Below are 25,478 nucleotides of genomic sequence, written 5' to 3' on the forward strand. Positions count from 1 at the left end.
GGCTGCTCAGCCAAGCCCTGCTTTTTGTGCTGTTGTGGAGCACTTGTTTTGTTGTAAGGAAAAATGTATGTAGGAATTGCATACCCTGAAGTAACACCACTTGGTGTGTCTAGGGAGACCATGGAAGAACTGCCGTGACTCCCGAGAGACTCTCCTAAGATGAGGCATCAATTTGTTTGGAGTTTAACCTCAAGCTTCCCCTCAAAGGATTTAGGCACGACAGAAATGGGATATGTGAGCAGGGACCTTAACTCCTAAGAGCTTTGCAGGAATGTGGAAGCGCTTTCTGGCACTCAAGGGGTCTGGCTTGGGGTATGTGTGATTGGCTTTGGGATGTGACAGTCCACTGTGTGACAGGGCAGCACAACTGCAGGTGTTGTGCTCCTCTTACACAGAGTATTTTGGCATGGAGGGATGGGTGACCTCTGGGAAGCTGACGGGAGATGCCATGGAAACTTGTCTGATGTGGGAGAGGAAAGGGTTCTTTGCAGGCTGTGTTTCTGTCCATTCTGCAGTGCAAAGCTATCTCTTGGGCCCTACACCATCTCCAGCCAACCAGAGGCAAACCATATGTCCCCTGTAAGCCAGTTGGCACTTCCTAATTCATATGGAAATCCTCATTGTCCAGGAGGATGAGTGGAAGTTCTTGGCAAGCGTTGTCCCAGAACAGAGCTGCAGGAACATCAGAACTCGCCCAGCACCTCGCAGTGGGTGTTGCACTGTTTGGAGAGGTGGGTCAGGCAGGGCAGCTCCACATGGAGGAAAAGCGGGATGGCTTCTGCAGCTCAGGCCTCCCGCAGGCGACAGCGGTGTGTGCACTGAGGTACTACCGCCAGCTGCAAGAGACCCTGCTGACCTTGCCAGGGTGGATTGCACTAATGACGTGAAGGCCTGGGAACGCTTTTGAAGCATGTTTCAGAAAGATGTGAGCCTTAACCTAATATCCCTCTTGCACAGAGGAGCCTAGAGCCGGGCACAGCACTCCGGATGTGGCCTCAGCAGGGCTGAGCAGAGCAGGGTCACTTCCCTCGAGCTGCTGGCAGTGCTCTGCTAACACCTGAGCTCCTGGCGGCGAGCAGCCAAGCTCCCAGGGCCCGTCCTGTCCCGGAGGTGCGGCCGGGCCGGCCCTGCCCGGAGCGGCTGCGGGGCGGAGCCGGGCGGAACGCCGCTGCGCGGAACGCCCGTGCGCGGCCGCTGTTGTGCCGGGGAGCGCGGCGGCGGCGGCGGTGCCGCCATGTGGGGCCGTGGTGGCGGCCTGGCGGCGCGGCTGCTCGGGGCGGCGGCGCGGCCGCACGGCAGGGCCCGCAGGTACCGCAGGTACCGCCTCACCTGCCCCTCACCTGCCGGACGGGCAGTGCCGTGAGGCCGGGCCGTGCCCCGGGACGCGGCCTTCAGCGGGACGGGGCTCCTGTGCGGCGGGGTGGGCAGAAGGCGGCGGGGAATGGAGGCGGGTGGAGGGGAGTGCGTGGGCCGTGTTTCTCGTGCTGCTGTCCTTGAACGATCCGCGTGTGTGACCTGACCGCAGTTCTGCCCCCTGTATCAGCAGAGCGGCGCTGCCTGCCGGGCGTTGTTGTTTCTGCACAAAGTACGGGCTCAGGGCAGTATTTGGGAGTTCTTCTTCGTTTTTACTAAAATATGTTAAGCTGCTTTTAATGACAGCTCAGTTGTGCGTTCATTTTTATTTTTTTTTTTTTAATTTCATAACTCCTCGATATTTTTGAGCAAGCACCGGTGCTGTGATGGCCTCATGTGCAGAGCAGCTCGGGTTCTTTGGTAGCTGTGTTTGCTTCCCCACGCCAGGCTCCCCAGCAGCAGGCAGACTGGATGGCAGGTGAAATACAGGGATGCAGAGTGCAGTGTGCTGCTGGCTTTAAGTGCCTGAGGCTTTCAGCCTTGCTGCTGCTGTAGGCTAAGATAAGGCTGAGAAGGTTGGATCTGTTCAGCCTGGAGAAGAGAAGGTTGCATGGAGACCTCATAGCAACTTTCCAGTGTCTGAAGGAGGCCTGCAGGGAAGCTGGAGAGAGACTTTTCTTCAGGAATATGAGTACAAACTGCATCAGGAGTAATGGGTTCAAATGGAAAGAGGGGAAATTTAAGTTCAGTATTGCAAAGAAATGCTTGTGCTTGAGGGTTGTGAGATGCTGGACCAAGGACCAGGTTGCCCAGGGAGGTTGTGGATGCCCCAGCCCTGGCACTGTTCAGTGACCCAATCTAGTGGGAAGTGGCCTTGCCTGTGGCAGGGAATGTTAGGGCTGGGTGATCTTTAAGGTCCCTTCCAACCCTTTAGCATTCTGTGATTTCTGATGGTTGCATAGTTTTAAGGAGCATGCCGCCTGAATTAACAAAAAAGGACTTTGTCAAGGACTGTGCAGAACAGTGCAGTGTAAAACAGCAGGGCTCATACCATCTTCTCAGTAACGGGGTTCTGAAGTGTTCTTTAAATTTTCCTGTTGCTTTTCAACATTGGAATTTAGGTTTTAATGCTGACAGTGTATCAAGTGCAGAGTGACCGAAGTGTGATGCAGTGGCTGCTGAGACTGGCAGATTTTCCTTTTAGCCAGAGAGAGATGTGTGTGAGGAGGAGAGGTACGCCACAATTCCTTCAGAATTGTGGAAGTGTTCTAAGATCTATTGAAGTTTTTTATTTTGAATCAGAGTAAATATTAATTTGTTTATTTCTGTAACTTGAAGGTGATTTTTGAACAAAGTAAATAGGTGTGAATGTAAAGGTTTAAACACTGCATTTTAGAATGTTATAGAGAACAGCTCTTTTTATTTTATGATAGATTTTCTAGAGAATGCAGCTTTGTCTGTGTTGCAGAATCTCCTGAGCAGCTCTTTGCTGTCCCTGGCTTCACATCCTGGGCTGCACTGTGTCAGTTTCAGCTTCTTTGCAGTGATGTGCTTAACTAAGTAGAGGAGCTATAACCCAAATAACTTTCCTGTTTGTTTCTGGGTTAACTTGCAGCAGATCAGTGTTGCAGAGTAGGGGAATGTGATCTGTAGTAGTGCCACAAATGTGAAAACATGTGAAGTTACGTGTGTGTGTACAGTGTTTTTTCAGGGAGTGATCTCTTTATTGACTCATATTAGGAGTTTCAGTGAGTTTTCTATAATACCAATGAATTTAAGTATCAGGTACCAGTAAATTCAAGCTCTCTCTGCTACCTAATTCAGAAATACTTTAAAAGTTCTAAGTTCTTGTATTATTTCCTCCACAAATAAATGGTGTGTAAAGTTATTTACTTTGTGTTTGTGATGAGGAAATCATAAGTAATCAAGAGTTTGAAGTGGTGTCCCAGCCCTTCTCAAAAGTCAAAAGGTACCTGTTTGACATGTACCTAACATACTCAGGTTGCAGCTGGGCCTAGACAGTTGTAACTGTTGTTTTGGGGTTTTTGGTAGGTTTACAAAATTCAGCCTTGGACCCTGTTTTTAACTTCTGCTTCCTAACTTTGTGTATCCTGTAGCAAACAGGAACTCTTCAGCACAAGCAGCGTGCTTTCTAAAGACAAAGATGAATCTGCTGCTTCCAAAGACAGCACACCTGAAGGGGCAGCAAAGAGGCAGGTGGATGGAACAGAAACACCAAAGCAGCAGCTGTTAGACATTATTGGTAATATGAAGGTGGAAGTGAGCTACAGGAAGAAACTCCAACAATTAAAAGCCAGTGAGAAGCAAGCCATGAAAAAGCTGGAAGGCCTGGACAGTGAAGGTTCTGTGCCTCAGGGAATTACAGAAGATGCCCAACGGTAAAGTATAACAAACTTTTCTTAGCCTGTTTTGTCCTTATTTCAACTTTGTGTTTTTGTTATTTAGGACAAAATAAACCATTTCCAACAGTAGAAAGTAATCTTGTAAGGGAGTGTGGTGCAGAGTTGTGGACTGGAGTAAATCACAGAGGAGAATCTGAGCAAAAGGTGCTGTATGCTGTCAACCTTATGCTGCCTTTTTCTACAGTGAGATTGTGGAAAGGTAGCACTAGCACTTGCCTGTGGAAAGTTATTTTAATGGGAGAAGGGAAATACTGTTCAGATAAAATACAGCAAAACTGAGGGAAAAGAAAAAAAAATTAAGAATTGCATAATGATTGTTGAGTCTTTGGAGCTGCTCCTGTCCACAATGTGTTACGTCATATTTATCAACCAACAGGTCTGTGCTGCCAGTGGTCTCCAGACTGTGTGGTGGCACAGTGCTGCCATTTCCCCAGGCTGGGGAACAGGAGCTTGTCAGTCCTTCAGCATGTGATAATTAGGGCAGGATAGGGCAAACCTGCCAGTTCTACTGGCCACCCCCCTTTGGGAAAATACCTGATTAGCTTTTGAGTTATTAAGATATAAAATGGCAGTACAGAAATGTCAATTTAAATATATTAAAGGCTTTGTTCTGGTTTTTTGGTTTTTTTTTTTTTTTTTTTTTTTTTTTTGTTTTTTGTTTTTTTTTTTTTTTTTTTGTTTCTGTATCTGTTGTGTCTCTGTTTACAGAGGCAAGCCTTTAAATCCAGAACTGGTGAAGGCTGCTTCTGCAGTTGCATCTTCCCTTCCACGCAACAAGAAAGAGACAGAATCAGAACTCCTTGCACAACTGAGAAGACATGAAGAAACCACAGATAAACAGAAGAAGGGGGGAACTATTAACATACGGTCTGTGTATTGATTGTTTTTCTCAATTACGTCAGAAATTCCTATTTTGCAATGTCATCCTGAAGGTGACTGCCTTCTGTGTTGGGAATGTGCCCGTGAAAGATACCTTTGGACAGTGTATCCTTAGGATTAATGGATATTGGTAACATTATTGATCTGGTTATACCAAACTCTCTAAATTTTGCCATCATCTTTCTAAAGTGGTTTTGCAGAAACAGAATTGCTTTTATGCCCAGGATCATTGCTTTCTTGGACAGGCTAGCAAAATAACAGCTCTTTCTGTGAGTTGTTTCTTTTTTTTTTTTTTTTTTTTTTGCCACAAGCTTCCAGAATTCTCACACAATGGATGGATTTGTAGATGTTTCAGACGTTCTGTCTGGACTGGTGAATTTTCATGACAGCTCTGCAGAACTGAACTAGAGCAGCTCTGTTTATAGCCCCACCCTTCCTTTCAAAAGTTTCCAGTCAACGCATGAAACTCATCTCTTGGCTTAACTCTGTTTCCAGTGTGGCTTTCAAACAGATGAGAAACATTTGTTTGGAAACTCAAACAGTTGTGCATACAGCTCTTTTGGATGATGGTTAAAGGCAGTTTTTTTTCTATTTTTTTTGTCAGCTAGTATTCAAATACCTGCTCAGAAAATAAGGCATTAAATCCAGGTGAAATGCTGAACAACAGGAAACTGGATCTTTACCAAAATATGAGTGTGAAACCTTTCTTTATGTTTGTTTGCAGTGCGAACTGCAAGCTGCTTATCTTAGTTTTATTCTGTGGAAATGAATTTGCCCCAACCAAGAATCTAAACTTGACCCATCTATTATCATCTGTAGGTTACATGTATTTCTACTTGATTTGCTGGAATGATTGTCAGTGTTCTGCAAAAAGAGCTAATGGTGTCTGTGGCTGATGTCTGCCTGAGTGGAAATTAAGGAAGAAAGAGACAGATGCTTGCAAACAGGTTGAGTTTGATGATTGCACAGACTAGGGTCTACAATGATCAGTGAATAACTGTGTAAAGCAAAATATCTGTTCTTCACATATAAGGACTGGTTATATAGAGCATATGTTCATTAAATTGTCAGTTACCAGGGTGTTTGTTACTCTCTGTCACTGAGTTCTTTAGAAGGGCAGAGTACACAAATATCTTATCAGTGTCATGGGCTGTGGGTGACCAACTTAAATGAATTCAAACCTTCTTGAGTACCCAAGATGCTGGAGGCCCACAGAAATACTGAGTGAGCTAACACATGCAGTGCCCAGCCTGGAATGTGCCAGTCTCCCTTCCTTAGGGTGCACATGCTCTTGTCCAGGTGTGGTTGCTCTGCCTGCTGGCATCACAGGCTCTCTTTCTCTCATCACCTACGGTACTTTTCCTGAAGCACTGACCCAGCTCTGGCTGCAGTGGAAGAAAAACAGTGACTAAGAAAGTCATAGTCAAAGCAAAAATGTTTTTTTCTCTTGAAAGAGAGTTTAAATTCTTCAGAAATTTAAAATCTGCAGCTATACAGTGCGTCTGTGTTTTTGATTGGTTAGTTAAGATGTGATACTACAATATTTTATGATATGCTTGTGGATGAAGCACTATCATTAGAAAAATGCATTTTCCTCAACCAGAACCAGCCTTTTTGGAATGTCATGGCTGGCTTGCTGTGCTCTGAGTTGGCAAGTTCTATTCCCTGAGGCAGCTTTGTGACCTAGCTTGTTTCTCCCAGCAAATACACTCCTCCTGCTGCCGCCATTTGCTGAAAAGTTCTGGTTTTCTTATTTAAGAGTTAGGTAGCAGAAATTCTTTATCAGTGGGTGAGTTTTCAAGAAAGAGCAGCGATTTGTGCTGATTTTCATGACAAAAAACTTGGTTATAGTAATCTTTTAGAGTTAGTATGGACCTCTTAGTTCTTTGAGATAAATACAGTACTCTCAGGTTTCTGACTAGTGTTTAAAAAAGTTGATTTTACAAAGCCTAGCAGCCTCAGACTTGATTTGGTGTGATTTATGCTCCATGATACCTCAATCCACACAATGCGTGAAGATGTTTTTAATATATTAGAAAGCATTCACTTTTGTTCATCCATGATTATTTTGTGTTGAGTTTTATTTGACAGTAAGAGAATATATGCAATTTAACTTTTCCTTTTTTTTTCTGTAAAGGTTTTGCATTCAATATACTTACATATTTTAAAAGCCAATATATATTCCTCAGTTATTTACAATATTTAAAAGCAAGATACTTTCACAAGCAGTAGAGCTACATAGTGCTGAACTGCAAAAAACTGAATACTGCTATTGTGATTTATAATATGAAATTTGCTGTATGCTGTCCAGATCTTTTGTACAATTTTTTTTTTACCAGGATTGTGGCAAGACCTCCAGAGGTCACTGTTGTATGCAGTCATCTCATTGCCTTGTAGAAAGCACGGGGACAGGGCATGCCCTAGGAGGGAAAAATATTAACGATACAGGAATTTATTTTCCTCAGTGTGGGCTGAAGTTTCACTCAATGGAAATCACAACAGCACTGCACCAAAATAAAATCTGCAGCCCTACAGTTTCAGCTTCTGTTTTGGATGAACAAGAAAAGTAATTCAGAGCTTTGGCTAGAATATATCCAAAGCTCCTTGGGTCTCCATTTTAAGTATTATAATTATTGGCTGATAATCAGGAAAGAGAGAGAGTCTGTTGGTTGTTACAAAAATCCTACCACTTCCCATCTCTGGAAGGCAGGTGTATGTAGGAACTTCACTTTTCAATGTTGTGTTGCAATGAGGGAATATATAATATCTAACTGCTATGGGTACACTGGGGTTGGAGTGTGACTTTTTAAACCAATATTTTTTGTTTCAAAAGACATTAAAAATCTTTGTGGTTCTACTTTTGTTAGTACAGGTGCACTTTTCATGATGGAGTGATGAATGTTGCTGCCAGAAATGTTCATATGCTGATGGTGGGGTGACATTAGGATTTCCTAGGGAGGAACATGTTCAGTAGTGTACACTACTGATAGCTCAGTAGTGTGATCTTTCCACATTTACAGGGCAAAACTGCAAGCAGTTCAGGAAAGAGAGCAGCTCTGAGCAATCCTGACTTCCCTGAAGCACGGGAAAACACCAGCCTTTTAGGTCACAGCTGAGTCAAGCTGTTGGGCTGGGCTGTGTGTGGCTGACCTTAGGAATTATGTCCCTTTGACCCTTGTAAGTGTGTCAAGCCTCTGGCCCAACACCAGCTCACTAATGCCAGTAGCCACTTGACAGAGTAATTTCTAATGTGAGATATGCAACTAATCTGAGATTGCTTTTTATTTAAAATGAAATTATTTCAAACTTGTTTTAGATGCCTTTATTTCAGAGTAGGTACTGGAAGAGCTATGCTATTCTTGTTCTGCCGTTTGAAACCACATCTAAGACTGAAGAGAAATCATGCTGTGTTTCTGTGGCAATTAGCTTTTACAATTTTCCAGAAGTATTTCTTTCTTGTCAGTAAAATTTCTGTTGGCTTAAGCTGCCAAAAGCATAGTTTGAATTTCATTCGGATTTTCATAAAACGGGTAATGCAGTATTTTTGACTTGGCCTATTTTTATTTTTTGAGACCATATTTATGTCTTGAAACTTAAGTGCTGCAATTTGGCATAACTGTGTGTGACTGGAAGTGGTTGGGTGGAGAGGAGGCTGTGAGGAAGCGTTACCAGCTTGGCCTTTCCTGGCCAGCGGAATTGCCAGTGAAGGGAGCTCACAGGCAGGGGCAGAAAGGGGGCTGTGATTTGCCCTTTGTGAGCTGTGTATGGTGCTGGAGGAGATCAGAGCCTTTGCTCTTCACGTATGATTTTCACTCCAGAGTGACGAAGGAAGATGTGGTCTGTTAATGCTGTAATATGATTATGCAATGCAACAGATTGCAGTGGATCAGGAAAGGTGACCTACTTATTAGGGTGGCATGATTGGCCCATGTCAGCTGATGTGTGAAGGCAAGCTTCCTTTTGGTCTGCAGCAGCACAGCTCTGTCCCTGGGCAGTGTTGGTTCCTGTCCAAAAAAATGGTGATTTTTATCTCCCTATTTCAACCTATTTTTTGTATCCAGAGAAATTCCCCATTTGCTTAAGCAAAACATGCCTAGTATACTCTGTGAATATTGGTATACAGATGTATGATTTTCTTTTTTAGTTGAAATAATTTAAAAGAAAGCATTCACTGTAGATTTAATAGGCTAAAGTAGAACTTTTATACATAGAATGTAACAAATGGTTTAAAACAACAACAGCTTTGAATGTTTGATGGATTAAAGATGGGTGTATTCTGTGAGGAATGTAAAATTCTGTCTCACAGAAGCTTATGAAACCAGTTGAGAATAGAGTTTCTAGTTAACACATATGACAAACTTCCTTGCTTTGTCAATCTGTTGAGTTTTTACATTTCATGTTTTTCATTTCAGCAATGTTATTTCAGAAATGTCAGTTAAAAGGCAGTCCCCAGAGCAGTGGGGTGCGAGGCTGTCCGATCGCATTTCCATGCAGTTGGATGAGGATGGTCGAAGAATAAGGCCTGAAAGGTCATCAGCTCAGTCTATGGACTCCAGAAGGTATTTTTGTGGTGTTCACCTCCAATAGCAGGAGCATGCAGTTACTAATGGATAATGCTTTAAATTTACTTGTACATATTAATGTTGCAGTACTTCAGAGCTTATAGAAATAACTTAAGTATTTTTCAAGGTGAGTACTGTTAGCATTGAAATAAATTGTGGGAACAAGATAGTCAATGGCAACCAGCTAATGAAGGAATATGCATTTTCTTAATATTGCATTTTAGATAATTAAGCATACTTGGTGCTGAAATGTAATTTTTCTTGTTTTAAGTAGTTTAAATTATTTTGACTTATGCATAATACAATATCATGTCACTTCCTTAACTTCTTGGGAAACAGAGGTTTTGAAAGCTTGCTTTCCTCCTCTACCAAACTTGATAATGTTCTGTGCTTAGAAAAGTTTCATCCATTCTCTTGGGATGTTAAAGTTATATTAAAGTTGGTCTGTTTATTTATTTATTTATTACCACTACATTGTGTAATTGATTTCTTTATCAACTGTTGTTGATAAAGAACAACAACATTATTATAATTGTCTATGAAATTAACTTCATGATTTACATGTGATTTCAGGGTACTCCTTAAGTTTATTTTGCTGCTGTATTATGTAGCCACTCTCGTGAATTAAGGAATGCTCTTACATTTTTGGTTTATTCCTATAAGCTGTGCTTTTTTTGCCTGTAGTCTTTAGATTTTCCCATGATAGCTCATCATTGCATTCCTTCTCCATGTATTCTTTCTCTAGCAGTTTTTTAGTAAGATTAACTACTCTTGTATTTGATTTACTTTGCAAATAATCCCCATTTTTGGGGATTAAGACCTGCAAATTGGGAGAGTCATTTGTGTTTAGATAGATCATGGTGAACACAGAATTTGGGTAACAAAGCAAAAGAAAAGCATGAGTTCATAGGTGAGTAGATGTGCAGTATTCTGTGTGTGGTGGAACTGTGCTTGGTATATAACTTCAGAAACAGCACCTTAATTTTTAAAATCCCTGTAGTGAATAAACTGTCTCCAGTTTCAGGCCTAAGTTCCCTCCTGCATACCTCAATATCTAATGGATTTGCTTATCAACTCATAGTAGGAAAAGAATGGGTTAGGAAGGATACCTAAATTTAAGTCAAGTTAGTATATTGCAATGAAATGAGGGATGTTGCTTTATAGTAACTTAAACTTGTAATTTTAAAATAAACTTTCTTCCAACACATGCAATGCATCTTTGGCCAGTGTCATTGGGAGTTACACAGATAGGAAAATACAGTCCTGAATCAACATTCTTTCAAGGCTCTGTAACTAGATTATTGTGTGCTGAAATAGCTCCAGGGTAGTTTCATCACTAAAAAGTAATACAACAAGAGCAGGTTTGCAGAAGTAGTTGAGGCCATTAGAAATCTCCAGTAAATCCAGAAGGGTAGAATTTGAAGGTCAGAAAGGATAAATCTTGCCAGGGTAACATTGGATATGTAATAACAAAATGAAAGAACTGCTAGAATTTCAGTGGAAATCTGGAAGATAATACGATTAAAAACATAGTTGATGCTAAAGATGGTGGGTTTTTTTGTTTTCATCTATAAGAATTTGATTACTTGTTGAACTCTTGTATTTTTTTTTGTTTAGTATAAGCCTGTGGTAATGATAAATGTGATTGAAAATAGATGGTCAGAGTGAAATATTTGTATATTCAGAAGAGTGAACACCAGAGTGATGCTATTGAAAATGTATCATATGGATATATGATTTGACTGACTGTTTGCTGTATGGCAGAGAAGTGGCTGTGTGGTCTTCCAAAAGGGCTATTTATGTCATAAAGCAGGAATTATTTGATTTAGCTGTTGCCTTTTTCTGTTCCTGAATTGTGCAATATATTTTACAGGGAAAAAACCCAAGTCTTCAGATATTCGCAACTTTGTAAAATCACTTAAGTACTGTGGTTTGATGCTATTTACCTTTGTTCACTCTCCTAAATATTCCAGTTAAAATTGACTGCAAATATAGTGCTTGATTTAGGCTCCTGCTTTCACATGAAAATGTTTTGAGAAGCTCGGTTTAAGACAAATAGTAAAGCCATAAACACGCTCTGATTAAAAGCCTGAAGATTTAGTGAGAATCACTATGTTTTGGGTTTTTTTGTCTCCAGAGATCTGTTAGTTGATGAAAATATTTTGTGCTTTTCAATTTGCTATCTGGCAATGTTGTAAGGTCTTGTGAAATACTAAATATCGGTTTTCTTTTTTTGTTTATAGAAGTCTCAAAGTAGGAAAGAGGCTTAATATATTCACTAAGGCTTCTACAGAACCAGAGCATGCACTGAAAACAGGTTAGTGGAAATTCAGTAATGAAAAATGCAGTAAGGCTAAGTTCTGCATTTTTAGAATATCAAGAAATTTGTTTTTATGAGGAGACATGACCTGCTCACTTTCTGCTTTCAGCCTGATAAAAAAAATGACTACTTTGATGTAGCTCAGATTTTTACAGAGTGAGACTTCCATGTGGTATAATGCAGTGGTTTCTGTGCTGATCAGGGCACTCCATTAGTGAATGTGAAGGGTATAACTGGCTTTTTGTCACAAAGGTCAGTCCTCATTCTGTGAGTGTAAAGCCAGCCTGGAGGATGGGTATGTTGGCTCCAGTTTATTTGGTCAAGTTGCAAGGAAATGTGAGGCTGTGATCCCAAGGAAACAAGCATGCCCTGCAGGTGACTAAGTATAAGAAGGGTAGTAGCAACCCAAGGCTACATTGGATTGCTGTGTGGCCTTCTTTTGTTTAGTGTTCCAGATGGAGTTGGAAAGATCCCAATGGCAGTTGACAAATGACACCTTGCTTCACCTATTGAAAGTTCTTTATATATGTTTAGAATCATAGAAAGTTATGGTTGGAAGGGATCTTTACAGGTTATCTGCTTCCAAGTCCCCTGCAATGGGCAGGTACCTCTTCCACTACATCATGTTGCTCAGAGCCCCACCCAACCTGACTTTGAATGTTTCCAGAGATGGGGCATCTACCACCCTTCTGGACAACCTGTTCCACCACCCTCATTTGAAAAAATGTCTTCCTTTTGTCTAGTCTGAATCTGCCCTCTTCTGGTTTAAAACCCCTACTCCTTGTTGCAACGGGCCCTACAAAAAATTCTGTCTTCATCTTTCTTACAAGCTCCCAGTAAGTATTGAAAAGATTGAATAAAGTCTGCCTGGAGCCTTCTGTTCTCCATGAAGAGCAACCCCAGCTCTCTCAGGAGGGATATTCCATCCCTCTAATCATCTTCATGGCCCTCCTCTGGACCTGCTCCAAGAGGTCCATGTACCTTCTGTGATGAGGACCCCGGAGCTGGTTGCAGCATTCTAGGTGGGGGTCTCATGAGAGCAGGGGGGAAGAATCTCTTCTCTCAGCCTGTTGGCCATGCTTCGTTACAGAATTCTAGTTGGCTTTCTGGGCTGTGAATGCACATTGCTGGCTCTTGTCCAGTTTTTTTTATCCACCAGTATCCCCATGTCCATCTCAGCAGGACTGCTCTCTGTCCATTCATGAGCCTGTGTAGATGCTGGAGGTTGCCCCAAGGCAGGTGCAGCACCTTGCACTTGGCCTTGTTGAACCTCATGGGGTTTCCATGAGGCCACTTCCTTGAGTTTGCCCTTGAGTCCCTCTGGATGGCATCCTGTCCTTCATGTGTGTCAATTGCACCACTCAGCTTGGTGTCACCTGCAGATGTGCTGAGGGTGCACTCAATCCCACTGTCAGTGCTGTTGAGGAAGACACTGAACAATACTGGTCTCAGTGTGGATTCCTGAGCAACACCACTTTGTCACTGATCTCCATCCACACGTTGAGCTTTTGACCACTGATGCATCGTCTGGATAGAGCCCTGGAATGGTCATGAACCCTGGACCATCTGGCTGTGACCACCCAACCATTCCCTTATCTACTATATAGACATGCCAAAACTCATGTGAGATAAAAGATACCAAAACTAAATTCAAAACAGGTGTGACACACCTTCATATTCACTGAATGGCACAGCTGTGTGGGAACAGTCTTCATGCTGCCTGACAGGGATAGCTTTCACTCATGAAGACTTGGCTTTACTACAGGCTGGGGTGGCCAAGAATATGGGCAAGTCATGTAAAGAACTTTGCCCCTCACTTTTCTTTGTGAACAGTGAGACTGCATTTTTAGTATTGATCTTTAAAATGCTGTTTTTCCTCAGCTATTCTGAGGCCCTTTTAAAAAACAGACTTTATTCCAGTGTAGTGACTTAGATCTTTATGTAAAGTTAGCAGCAGCAGAAGAAATAGTACTCCTGTCTAAAATCCTACAAAACTATGAGTATTTGTTTCTGTATCAACAATAGAACTCTTAAGTTTTTGTCAGATTCTAGCTGAGTAGTTTTTTATCTTTTTTTACACTTGAAGCTACAGGGAAATATTAATTTGATTGCTTAATTTTTTAGTGAAATGTCAAATAGTGCCATTTGCATATTTTCAAGCAGCTGTGAACTTTCAGAGTACAGTCACCTCTATGAAAGCTGCTTATTAGAATGGGATTCAGTTCTCTGTGTTTTAAGACTGCTGATATCATTAAAATTGGTCTATTTTACATGTAAAAACCATAATGAATGATGTAGTGTTTGTTTTTAGCTGTCTTAACAAAAGTGATGTTGAAAAAAATGGATTTTGAGTTGAATCAAATTTACTCAGCTAAAACGGTGAGAATACAAGATTTCTTTTTTGCATGAACAGAATGCAGACACAGTGGCTCATAGGAGTCATCCCAGGTAAAAGCTGAGATGCACTTTTTGTGTTTAAACATAAAATTGGAATGTGTACCAATTGTATCAGAGAGCAAGTGGAATTTATTGTATTTGTAATTAGATGCTAATTAGTAAGCTTCTTTCAGTTGTTTGTTTGGTGTTTCCTTGTTTGATTCCAGGTAGCTTTGAGGAACTCTGCAGTATATTCTAGACCAGGAAGCTGATTACTTGGCTTACTGACTAAGCCTGATGACAAACATTTTTTGGGCATTAATCTCGGGAAATACCAGTGTGGTACTTGATACCTTGATTCATTTGTTTTCACTGCCTTGGTTCATATTACAGAAGATAATTGGTTAATTTTTTTATACATAACAGAAAAGAAAGTTTTGTTTTAAGTATTGAGTATTGACTTTGAAAACTTGAATGGTAACTGGAAAGGAAATTGTCTTCTTGAAAATATTCTTCATAACTGTTAATATAAAATGCCAGTATTATTTTCTGTTTCATGGGGTGAAATTACAATCTTTATCACCTCTACTGCAAGCTTGAAAAGTGAGGTTCTGCTTTCCTCTGTTAGAGGATTTATTAGTTTCTTTATGATGTGGACAAAAATTCCATTCTGGTATGGTTTCTCACGTTGTCTTGTAGCTGTATTTTATTCCTGCCTCCAGCACTCAAATCAAAGTACTCAGCCTGGTAATATAGTTCTGGAAATTTCCCTCTTAAGGAATAATTTGAATAATTATATTCTGATTTAACACAAAAAAACCCTCTGAAAACACTTTTTTGTATGTAAAAATACTGTTAGCCCTTTAATTGTGTTTTCTCTTAATGGGGGGATTTTGTTTTTTTAAATTCAGTTGAGTTTTAAGCCACTGAGTTGAAGATGAAATTATATCTTTGCCTCAAGTACTTACACTCAGGAGTAGTAAAATAATAGATTATTGGCTATGATCCACTCCAAGTGGACTGTAACATTCGAATTCACATGAAGATCTGTGTTCCAAGGATCTTAGGATGAATTGATAACAGAGGGAGGCAGGAAAACAAAGGGGAATGCAGCTTAGGCCAGCTCACTCGACAGCAGCCCAGGGCACTCCCAGAGGTCCCTCCCTGTCCTGTGGTAACAGCTTGTTCCCTTCAGCTCAGCGAAGCGGTTCAGTCTGGGCTCGTGACCAGCTCTCCTGGGTGGAGGGACAGGAACTCCTTAAGAAGAGTAACTGCTGCAATATGAGTGCACTTTGATTAAAAAAAATAAAAAAAGGCATAAGGAAAGATACATCCCTAAAGGAACTGTTTAATTTTGTGAAAAGAATAAGAAATCATGGTTTCTCAGCTTCAGAGACAAAAACTGGCACACTTAGGAGCATTGGGGAAGGAATTGCCATCCCTTGTAGATTTGAATTGCTTCCCTGGATGAGAATGTAGTTGTGAAGAACCTGAAAACTCTTGTAGAGGTAAGGGTCCTTCAGCACAGTGCACCAGTCAAGTTCCGAATTTACTGTATCCACATTTTTTGAAAGACAAAACCAAAGAACGATTCTTAAATTAAAAATTTAATTTATAAAAATTAAATTAATTAAAAAATAAATTATTGCTTTATGTGAAAGACATAAAAATAAATACTCCCCTAGGTGTTCAGAATAGATTTTCATCAGACATTTGAGAACTTAATGAACTTTCATGTCAACAGAGAATTCTCATTTGAGAAAGGTGATGCAGTATCTAAGGTAGAAAAATTTGCACAGCTGAAGATACTAGTCTCTGTAAAGATTGATTTTAAAGGACTTTGTCTTAGCTAGTGAGAAGTCTTTGGTTGCTGACAGATCTTAACAAAATTTATTTTTTAGTATCTTCACCAACAATTTGGGATCTGGAGTTTGCGAAGGAGGTTGCAGCAGTAACTGCACAGCCTCCCCGAAACGGTTTTGAGGAGATGATCCAGTGGACAAAAGAAGGAATACTGTGGGAGTTCCCAATTGACAATGAAGCTGGTATGTGCACTGTGAGCTTTTATTATCTGTCTCAGTTTATCTTCTCTGAAAATTAGAGCATGTTTGACCTTTGACTGTTTTAACACAATGTTTCAGCTGTGAGTCATGCTTTTGATAGTAAACAAACATAACTCCCCGACTGTCCCAGATCAGAGATGCTTCAGATGAACTCATTCTGGCACTCTTCAGGTGAAGTCTTGCAGGTGGTTTGGCTGATCTGAGGACTGGCTGCTGCCAAAAGGGGATGACTCCTTCCCTCCCCCCCTCTCCCCCCCGATGTGTTTAACACCAAAAGGCTGTTCAAGTCTCTTACATAACACCTTTTACTCTGCATCTTCTCTAAATTAAGCTCCTAGCAGAAGTTGGGGAATCTTAAAACTGCTGTGCGTGTTTTATAATGCTGATTCTGTTCTTTGGTGTGGCTCTTGGACCAAGTGTCTTGCCAGATCCCGACCAGCTATCTGCCAGTTCTATATCTGGGCAGGCCAAGTGTTAAACAGTTGTTTGCTCCCTTTGTTCTGTCTGTTTCATAAGAATAAGCAGTCACAATATTCACTCACCCTGGGCATCTATGTTAATTAGGCATCTTTGTGCACAGTATTTTCTTTTATTACCATAAAAAAAAGAAAAAGCTCTGTGTGAAGTTATGCCAGCAGAGAGAGTGAATGTTAAGGAAGTGAGGAACAGCTACACAAAGTGTGCAGTATAGGAAAGGGGACTTCATCACTTCAGGGAGAACTTGACTGTGGGTTTTGGGGTTTTTTTAAAGACTGAAGACATCAAACAGAGCTGCTTTGTAATGATTCAGTCACTGAGAGCAAAACAGGTTAGTATCTGAAGCTGGGAGTCTTTGAAAATCTGTCCTATACTGAGTTGCAAATTGAATAATGTGCTTCATTGTTTCTTAATGTTTATTCTCATCCTGTTTGGCAGTTTCTTCACAGAATTTAATCACTGCTCCCAGGATTGATCTGTTCCATCATGTTCCATCATGTAGAAATCCAAGTATACTCTGGTCATGTTTTTGCAAGCTTAAAACCACTGTGGCCAATGGTTTTTGTGTTGTTGTAATGTGGCTGGAACCCTGCTGTCTGGGGCCCTCAGTTGACAAAGTGTCTTTGGCGGGCAGTGGCTTCCCCGTTGCAGCCGTGCGGCTGGAACCGCGCTGTCTGGGATGGGGCGGCCAACGGACAGAGAGTCTTTACATAGAGTTAAAACAAGAGTCTTGGTTGGTTTGTCCACAAGGACTAGTCATGTGGAAAATTCCCATGGAGCCTTCCAAAACATGCCACCTCTCAGGTAGAAATACCAAGTCAGTAAGATCCGTCCTATCAGACTGCCAGCCACGGGCTGTTAATCACCTCAGGTGTGTCAAAGCACAGTTAAAAGCCTGAGAACCTTGCTCTGAGTATATCAACATGCTGTAATTTCAGTTTCTCTGCGAAAGAAAGATGCCCCTTTCTGCTGTTAATTTTCCAGTTTTGTAACAGCCATTTCCCTCAATAGGAGGAAATTACTTCAGCTTGTTCTGTATCCAGAAATGTTTGATTATTCTTCTCTGCCAAAAACATATGGCTTTAAAAATATAAGTGCAATTGAATTTTCTGTTGAGGAAGCACGTATATTCAACTTTCAGCATTATGAAAGCTTTTAAAGTTTTAAACCAAATATAAAAAAAGACAGCCTCTTATAACTCTTTTCCTTGGCTCCAGAGCATCTCTGGTGTTCTCATTAGAGTGCTTCACCAAGGCACTGTGCTGTGTGGCACCGGGACGGGGTCATGGTTTTTAAAATAATTTTGGTGTGAACATCTGAAGATGTGGCTAGACATACTGGCTTGCTACAGTGGCCAGCAGCAGTCTTCCCCCCGACACCTTACTGCCCTGTTGTTTGCCTTTACCTGCATGCCCTTGCCCTTGTCCAGTGCAGTTGAAATCACTGTTAGGCAGTGAAATTACCTTTTTTTTTTTTCCTCTCCATCTCTCCAGCCTCTGATTAATTTTTACCAGTTTAGCAAACCATTACTATAGCTTGCATAACATTGTTCTCACTCCTTCTTTCTGCTTGTCTCTCCTGCTTCTAAGTAGCTTTAATGCTGCTCCATGATTGCCATGGCAAAAAGTTGGGAAATACGTTTATTTGTGCCTCATTTATTATTTCTGTGCATTTATGCCATAATGACTCAAAAGGCTGGAAAGGACAGAGCAGATTATAGGTGTGAATTTGCCTTAGCACCTCATTATGAGGAGCAAATGCTTTTGGTGGGCCAGAGATTGTAACTGCACAAGTGATGGGAAGGTCTCAGAAAATTATTTCCTCAGTTGCCTCTGATGGCTTCTGCAGGGCAAAAGTTCACCAAGTCCTGTTCTAGTTGCTGGTTAGCTGTTCCCAGCAGAGAAGTATTGGGTCGTCTTGCCAAGAGTGTTGGCAGAATTACACAACCACTGTGTTGGGGTTTCTTTACTATCTCTGTTCTAGGGACCTGCTGAGGAGCTCGATTGATGTCATTCTAAAAATCCTAAAAGGATAGAATACTTTGTGTTGAAAGGACCTTTAAAGATCATTTAGTCCAAGTCCTCTGCCATGGACAGGGACATTATTTCACTACTTTGAATACTCAATCATCTTTATAGCATGTCATCAGTACTTGCTATAAGGGATAAACATCTGTGTTTGCATTGACATCTTTAAGAAGAGGTTGGTCATGTCTTGGAGGGATTAGTGTTTTAGCTAGAGGAATTCCCCAGACTTTGTTTCCTAGCATGTAGGGGGTTGGAAGTAAGATATTGAGAGTAGGTGTCTTCTTGTTTTGATGTTGAAAAAGAAAATTCTCTAATTTAGACTTCTGCCATGCATATTGTTTCAAATTACATTTCTGAGGACAGTGCAAGAGAGGCTGAGGGACAGGCTTGCAGCAGGAGTCAGGGCTTGCTAGGGGTGAGAGCAGTCATTATCTCATCTAATCTGTTCCCACCAGAGGCTTCAGCCTCTGAGACTTTGGACAGTTGTGATCTCCTTTTCTGTGATGCACACTTTACTTTTTTGAGGACTGAAATACGTGGTCTAACTGAAATATTTGGACTTAACACTTCATCCCCAAACCATGTACAGTCTTTGACAAACGGGAGAACAGAATACATAATGTAATATTTATTTCTGACCTGCATTTTTTTGAGATTCTAAATTGCTTATTTTGGGTTAAAGATGAAAATTGGTAAAATTATTTATTAGTCAAAATCTTTTTTGATACTGTGTATCTGTCCCCAGAAGAAGAGCATTCAGGAGGCATTTTTATTCTGATTCTTTCAGCAGTGACTTTGTTTGGTTTAGTTCTCTTGGATTTTTGAGACCAGCAAAGGTAAGGAAGTCTGGAAAGGTTGTTAGTTTGGAAAAGCAACTGGTAGCATCCAGGTACAGTAAGATTCCACCTCCCCTTGGTGGGGGAAAGCCAGCATGGGTGGATAATGGAAGGATCATCACTGCTTCTGTCCGTGGACATAGTTTTCCAACCACAGCAGAAACACACTTTCTAAAACTGACATTACCTGGTTTTTGTTATTTTAACTTTCAACACAAAGGAACAAGGACAGAGCTTCTGAAGAAGGAAACACACTTTCTTTTTTCAAGAACCAGGGAGATAAATGTGGTGTGCAACTGTGGTATTGATGCACTTACACATTTCTAGGTAATATAGGTAATTCTCGGTAAAATACAGGTATTTCTCAGCACCTTCAGATATTGCAATACCTTAAGTTTAAAGCAGGAAAAAAGTAATGCAAATTAACAAATACCATTTGAGTGACTTCTCCATCGCAGAGATGTGCATAATTTCTTCTGAAACTGCAGAAGCTCTACCAAAGAAGGAAGCCTAGAACTTATGTGGCTTAATTACCTCAATTTTAATACTCCTGAATTAATTTTATCAGATAATATAGAAAAACATAACTAGCTAGCTTAGAAAAACGTGCACCATACTCATGTGTGTGGTATAGGCTTCTCATTTTTGTTATCTTGAAGTAGTGCAATATTTTTCTCTAATAACAGATTTTTATTTAAGGGTGCAAGTCAATTGGTATCAAATAAAAAATTTCATGTATATCTAACTGAAGGAAAATCTTTCATTACAAATCCCAGATTGCTTTTTGGTTTTTTTCTCCTTAAAATTAGAAACAGTAAAAGCAGCCTTTTTTCTGCATGTAGGAATTTATGTTCTGAGTCTCTACCATCACAGTATGAACAACAAAAAAATCCACAGGGTGAGGAACAAAAGTTTACCTATCTCCAATAATCCCTTGTCCCGTGTCCTGTGGATGCTTTTGAATGCATCATCTTTGGTGATGGCTGTGACTTAAAAGTAGCTGGTGAGATACACAACACTTCTACATCATCATGCACTCACACATTCAGAAGATGTCAGAAAACAGATTTCTGTGCCCATTTGATAGCAATAGAATGTTAAAAGCATGATTTGCAATGGACATGTGTTTGTTAGCTGTTCAGTATTTGATGCCTTATTTGTTCAAGACTAGTTTGTATTCTTTAATCCTCTGCAGAATTTAGGCAATTGGTGTTCTCTTTAAAAATTTATGAAGAAAGTGCTTGCAATCTAAAAGGTGGTACCAATGATGAATCAAAATTTTGAAGAATTGAATAAACCGGATTTTAGCAAGAAGATTGATTTATGGTTATAATTATTCCTCCTACTTCCACCCCAGCATCAGGCTTTTTTCAAGATTTTAAGCCAGAAATTTGATTTAAATATTACATATTCTTAGAAATGTGAGCAGAACCATTAATTTTACTAATTTAAGATTATTTTCGAACGATATTATTTTTTACTTTGTTAAACTTGCTATTATAATATGATAACAACTTTGTCTTTTTTGCTTTGTCTTTCCGTTAGGGATGGAGGATGATGCTGAATTTCATGAACATATCTTTCTGGAGAAACACCTCGAAGGCTTTCCCAAGGAAGGACCTATCCGCCACTTCATGGAACTAGTCATCTGTGGGCTTTCGAAAAACCCATACCTCAGTGTTAAGCAGAAGGTTGAACATATTGAGTGGTTTCAGAAGTATTTTGAGGAAAAGAAGGAACTTCTTCAAGAGATTTGAGATTTGGGAAAGTGCTTACCCTTGAAATTAAGAATCATTAAGTGTCAGTGCATAGTGATCATGTGGCCTGAAAGTTGTATTTTAAACAATAAACTCAACGGTCATCTTTTGTTAGATGCGTGTCCGTGTGTGTGTGTGGATACTTTTGACAGCAAAAGAAGGAACTGAAAAGTATGGCTTTTGTAGAATGTGCATTCAAAATTTAGTTTATTTGAACTGTTATCTTCTAAGTTTGAAAGTAGTCTTTCAGCAATACAGAATCCTGGGTTTAATTCCACTTCCTACACGCTTCTCAGCTGGACTGTATCTTGAAAGGTTGGATCATCTTTCCCATTTTGGAAAACTTGAAATGCTTTCATTTTGCTAATTTATGAACCACACTGGTGTTTGGATGGTACTAATCCTTTCTCCCCCCTTTCACTAACTATATTTATTGGTTCATTTTGAAGTTTTTGGTAAGTTTTTGTAAATCACAGAGTGGTTTGAATGGTATGCTTTCTGGTTGATGTGCTCAGTGAAGGGCTGTTGTATTCCTGACATGTGTGCACAGCATAACACTGGTGAGTTACAGAAGATAACAAGGAGTGATGTTCCTTAGGGTTTGCTGTTGGGACTCGTGCCACCAACCATGGCTTTAAGCTGTAAGAGGTATGGTTGACATTAGATGCTAGGGAGAAATTCTTTGCCTTGAGAGTGGTAGGGCACTGGCACAGGTTTCCCAGAGAGGCTGTGAATGCCCTATCCCTGAAAGTGTTCAAGGCCTAGATAGGATGGGGTTTGGAGCAGCCTGGTCTGGTAAAAAATGTCCCTTCCCATGGAAGAGGAGTTGGAACTAGATAATTTTTAAGGTCCCCTCCAACCCAAACCATTCTGTGATTCTAAAGTTATTGTCCTGCCATCCATACATCCATTCTGAACTTTTAACTAACTTCCCATCAGTATTGCTTAAAAAAGAGTCTGAATGTCAAGTAATCCATAAAGTGCTGTTTCACTAGAGCAAGCAGTTTTTTGATGGCTTGGCTTGGAGCTGAGACCTTGTCTTCTGCATCTGCAGGACTAGAAAGAGGACTTGGAATTCCTGACAAGGAGAGTTGTTGCCTACAGATTACATGATGCCACTGCTATTTTCTGTCCAGTCCTGTGATGCTGCTGAAGCAGCTTCATGTTTTCTAGATAATCCTTTACTCCAATTAAATGTGTATGCTCCTTCGTATCTATTGAACTATTGCAAAGTATTTTACTTCAGCTATCTTTTGCTAAATTTTCATCCAGAACTACTCACTCATAATTGAGGATTCTGAGTGATCATCTTGCTGCTTAAATTTACTGAGCGTTTCCAGCCCTGCATATTGTTCTTCCTTGTTCTCTCCAGTCACAGTAGCAACTATTGGCCCTATAAATACACTCCTGTCTGTTTTTCACATTTCCTTGTAGCTCCAGCAGGAAGGAGGATTAATACAGAATTTTTATAGATTGAAGGTAGAACACCAGCTTTGTATGCAAATTGATTTTTAAAATGAGAGTTACATAAAAGAGAATGAAAAATGAAGAATTGGCCTTTTCCTATGAGTATTCTGCTGTGTTCTGCTCATCTCCAGGATGTGAGTTTGCCCTTCTGGCAAAGGGAAAGGCTCAGGCTGTGGAAAAAGAAAAGCAACTTTTTGACTTTCTGACTTTAAGAAAAGCAAGATTCAAGTTTTGCAGAAATTTTTAGAGGCTTCCTGGCTTTGGAATGGAGAGAGTGAGAATCATATCAAAATATCTCCATTTGGTACTATGATACTATAATAATTTTAATTTTTGGTTCAATGCCCAGATATATTTTGTTAAAAAAAATACTGTTCCCAAATTTGTACCAAACTGTAGCGCACAGCCTGTGTCCTGCTGTTTTCAAGCCTTTTCTAAAACAAGGTACAGTGACTTTGAAGTCAGTGCAGGATTTTAGAAATAGCTCGTCTTGTGTATTTGCCTGTAGTCTGTGTTTTGATAAGAAAGACAGGACGCTCACAAGCTCGGCTCTTGCTGGAAGAGGTTCAGGAGTGCCTGAACGTACTGAATTTCACTGCACCGGGAACGAGGTGAATGTTATAGTTTAAACAGATTCATGAGGAGGTCAGTACTTGGGTAAGCTCTTAACAAGAACTCTTGATGCTTAGGATCTTCAGAAAGCTGTAGTAATTCCTACTTAGGTGCTTAAATATAGATTTGAGAGTTAATTCTAGGCAACAGGATTTGAATAATCAGACCTAGCTGCCCATATGTATGGAGGTTTCTGGGACTGCTCAAGGCAAATTATGGGAGCCCAAGTGGCAGGACTTTTATGTGTGGGGATTTTTGAGGTGTACACTGCTTGGTAATAGGCTTTGCTACCTTTTCAAGCATTGCTTACAGATTAGTCACTTTCAAGTGTGAAAATTCCCCATTTCTTTTGAATCCCAAAGGATAAAAGCTGTCTGCTGTTCAGAGTGGAGCCAGTGTTGCTGGCTAGTGATTCCCACTCTGGAGTCGTTTGGGCTTTTCTTGGGATGATTGTGAGATTATCTGTGCTGGGATTCCAGCTCTTGGTGTTAACCCCGCTAAGGAATTTCACTGCAGCATTACTGGGGTCTGTGCCTAACAGGAGGCGTGTACTCTTTGAACACTTACCTGAGCACTGGAAGAAAGGAGGCAGTGGCTTAATTAAACCCTTTGGACTTGGCAAGAGGGGCTTAAATGGGTGAATATGGAGGAAAATCTTGCACAGGTTCCCAAACTGCAGGCAGTTTTTTCTGAATCCATGCATGTATTTTTAGATGAAGAGGAGGGAGCATCAAAGGAGTCCTTGAGTGCTACTTAGGTCCATTTTTTTTCAGCACTTACAGAGATAATAAAATTTTGGCATGAAAATAAGTCTTCATCAGGAGCTTGTGCTTTGAGAATCCTGAAGCAGCAGTTGTGTAAGAATGGCCACAGTATTGCTTTCAGTGGGGATTTAAGAGTAAATAGTCTTGGTTTAGTTTGGCTTGAGAGGATCACTTAAAATTATTTTTGTGGACTGAGAACAATGACTTCTGAGGCTGCAGGATCTGGTTTTCACTGCAGGGAGAGCTGCAGCTGCATTGGAAAGTTCAGCTGCCTCCATGCTAGTGTCCAGCAGAACATGGCGAGGGTGTAAATCCCACCCTGCCCAGTGGCTGTGGCATTTTGGTCTCAGGATCTCCACAAGATGTCAGTGTAGATTTATTGGATTAGATATAAAAATCCTTGTGCTGTTCCCTCCAACAGATTAAAGCAAAAACTGTTCTAAAGCTGCACAATAGGTTTGATTGTGCTCTGGAACGTGTTGCCTGTGGTAGATTGAAGTGGCCAGCACTGGCGTTGAGGGAGGAGGGTGAGTGTCACCCTGAAATGGGAACAGAGCTCTTGGCTGAAACCGGCAATGCTTTGCTCACATCAGCGTGCCCTTATTCCCTGGGGGACAAGCTGCAGATGCACTTGTGCAATAAAGTACTCTATATTTTACCCAAAGAAGAGCTGCAAGCCTGAAGAAAAACTAGAAGGGCCATCCAGGGTGGCAGGAAGGATGCGAGGATGGTTGGATCAAATTGTGTACCGGAGAAGTGTAACTTCTGGCTGGGTTGTATCCAAAGATTACTTGGTTTCTTTCCATAAAAAAGTGGATTTGCAACGTCCAGATAGCTGTGATCCTGCAAAGAGACTGGGACACAGCATCCAGCCGAAGGGAGTTGACCTTTTACCTCTTTGCGCAGCGGTCCCAGGCATGGCATAGGGGTGTTTGAGAGCCAGCCTGCCTTGCAGTGCCTGGTATTTTATTCCCATTTTCCCAATAAAAGGCGAATGCAATGCAGCTCCCCCCCTCCTCCTGCAGCTGGGGCTGGCGTGGGTGGCCCCGCTGTCACCGGAGGGCCCGGGAGCCGCCGGCGATGATTCACTGCGGTCCCGGGCTGCACCCTGTCACCCGCGAGAGAGGGAGGGAGGGAGCGAAAGGTGACGGTGTTTGTCAGCGGTGGCAGAAATAGCCACGTTTCGGATTTCATTGGGGAAGTGGGGAGCAGGGAGGGAGACCACTGCGGCGCTCAGCCCGGCCCCAGAGCGCCTCGGAACCGGGTGGTGGTGAAAGCAGCGCTCCATCTTCCATGCGGGCGAGCATTCGCCCACCCAAATTTGAGGGGATGCCAGCCACTCCTAGCATTTGCATTGCGCAGATCAGGTAGGGATGAGGATCCCTCTTTCCTTGGTGTGTCCTCTCAGCTCACCCTGGGCACGGCTGAGATGACTTTCTGGGGTCAGGGGACTCCCGAGGAGGCACTCGTGATTTCTTGCCCTCTATGCTACAGCACCTGTGGGGCTCCACTTGACCCTTGGCCTCACTGGAGAATTATTCTTATTTTGCTGATGGCTTAGG

The 25,478-nt window shown here is 41.3% G+C and overlaps 1 protein-coding gene across 2 annotated transcripts; it reads left to right on the top strand.

The window, feature by feature from the left end:
- The first annotated feature begins 1,159 nt into the window (after nucleotides 1-1,159).
- MRPS31 (mitochondrial ribosomal protein S31) lies at nucleotides 1,160-21,187 on the top strand. 2 transcript variants are annotated; one of them, XM_064408920.1, is made up of 7 exons: nucleotides 1,160-1,317; nucleotides 3,471-3,752; nucleotides 4,485-4,643; nucleotides 9,068-9,214; nucleotides 11,461-11,534; nucleotides 15,815-15,958; nucleotides 20,862-21,187. In XM_064408920.1, exons 1-7 carry the CDS (start codon nucleotides 1,235-1,237, stop codon nucleotides 21,071-21,073), a joined length of 1,101 nt encoding a protein of 366 aa, XP_064264990.1. In that variant the 5' UTR covers nucleotides 1,160-1,234; the 3' UTR covers nucleotides 21,074-21,187. The 2 variants fall into 2 exon arrangements, with proteins under 2 accessions (XP_064264990.1, XP_064264991.1); XM_064408921.1 differs by having other exon boundaries at nucleotides 1,165-1,308.
- The last annotated feature ends 4,291 nt before the right edge of the window (nucleotides 21,188-25,478 follow it).

Source organism: Passer domesticus, chromosome 2, assembly GCF_036417665.1.
Source record: "Passer domesticus isolate bPasDom1 chromosome 2, bPasDom1.hap1, whole genome shotgun sequence".
Taxonomy (NCBI): Eukaryota; Metazoa; Chordata; class Aves; order Passeriformes; family Passeridae; genus Passer; species Passer domesticus.

Excerpts from the sequence above, each read along its gene's own strand:
- MRPS31 (XM_064408920.1), top strand. The coding sequence starts at position 1,235 with ATGTGGGGCCGTGGTGGCGGCCTGGCGGCGCGGCTGCTCGGGGCGGCG. Across the intron at positions 1,318-3,470 it reads AGGGCCCGCAGGTACCGCAG|CAAACAGGAACTCTTCAGCA; the intron begins GTACCGCCTCAC and ends TGTATCCTGTAG. Across the intron at positions 3,753-4,484 it reads ATTACAGAAGATGCCCAACG|AGGCAAGCCTTTAAATCCAG; the intron begins GTAAAGTATAAC and ends CTCTGTTTACAG.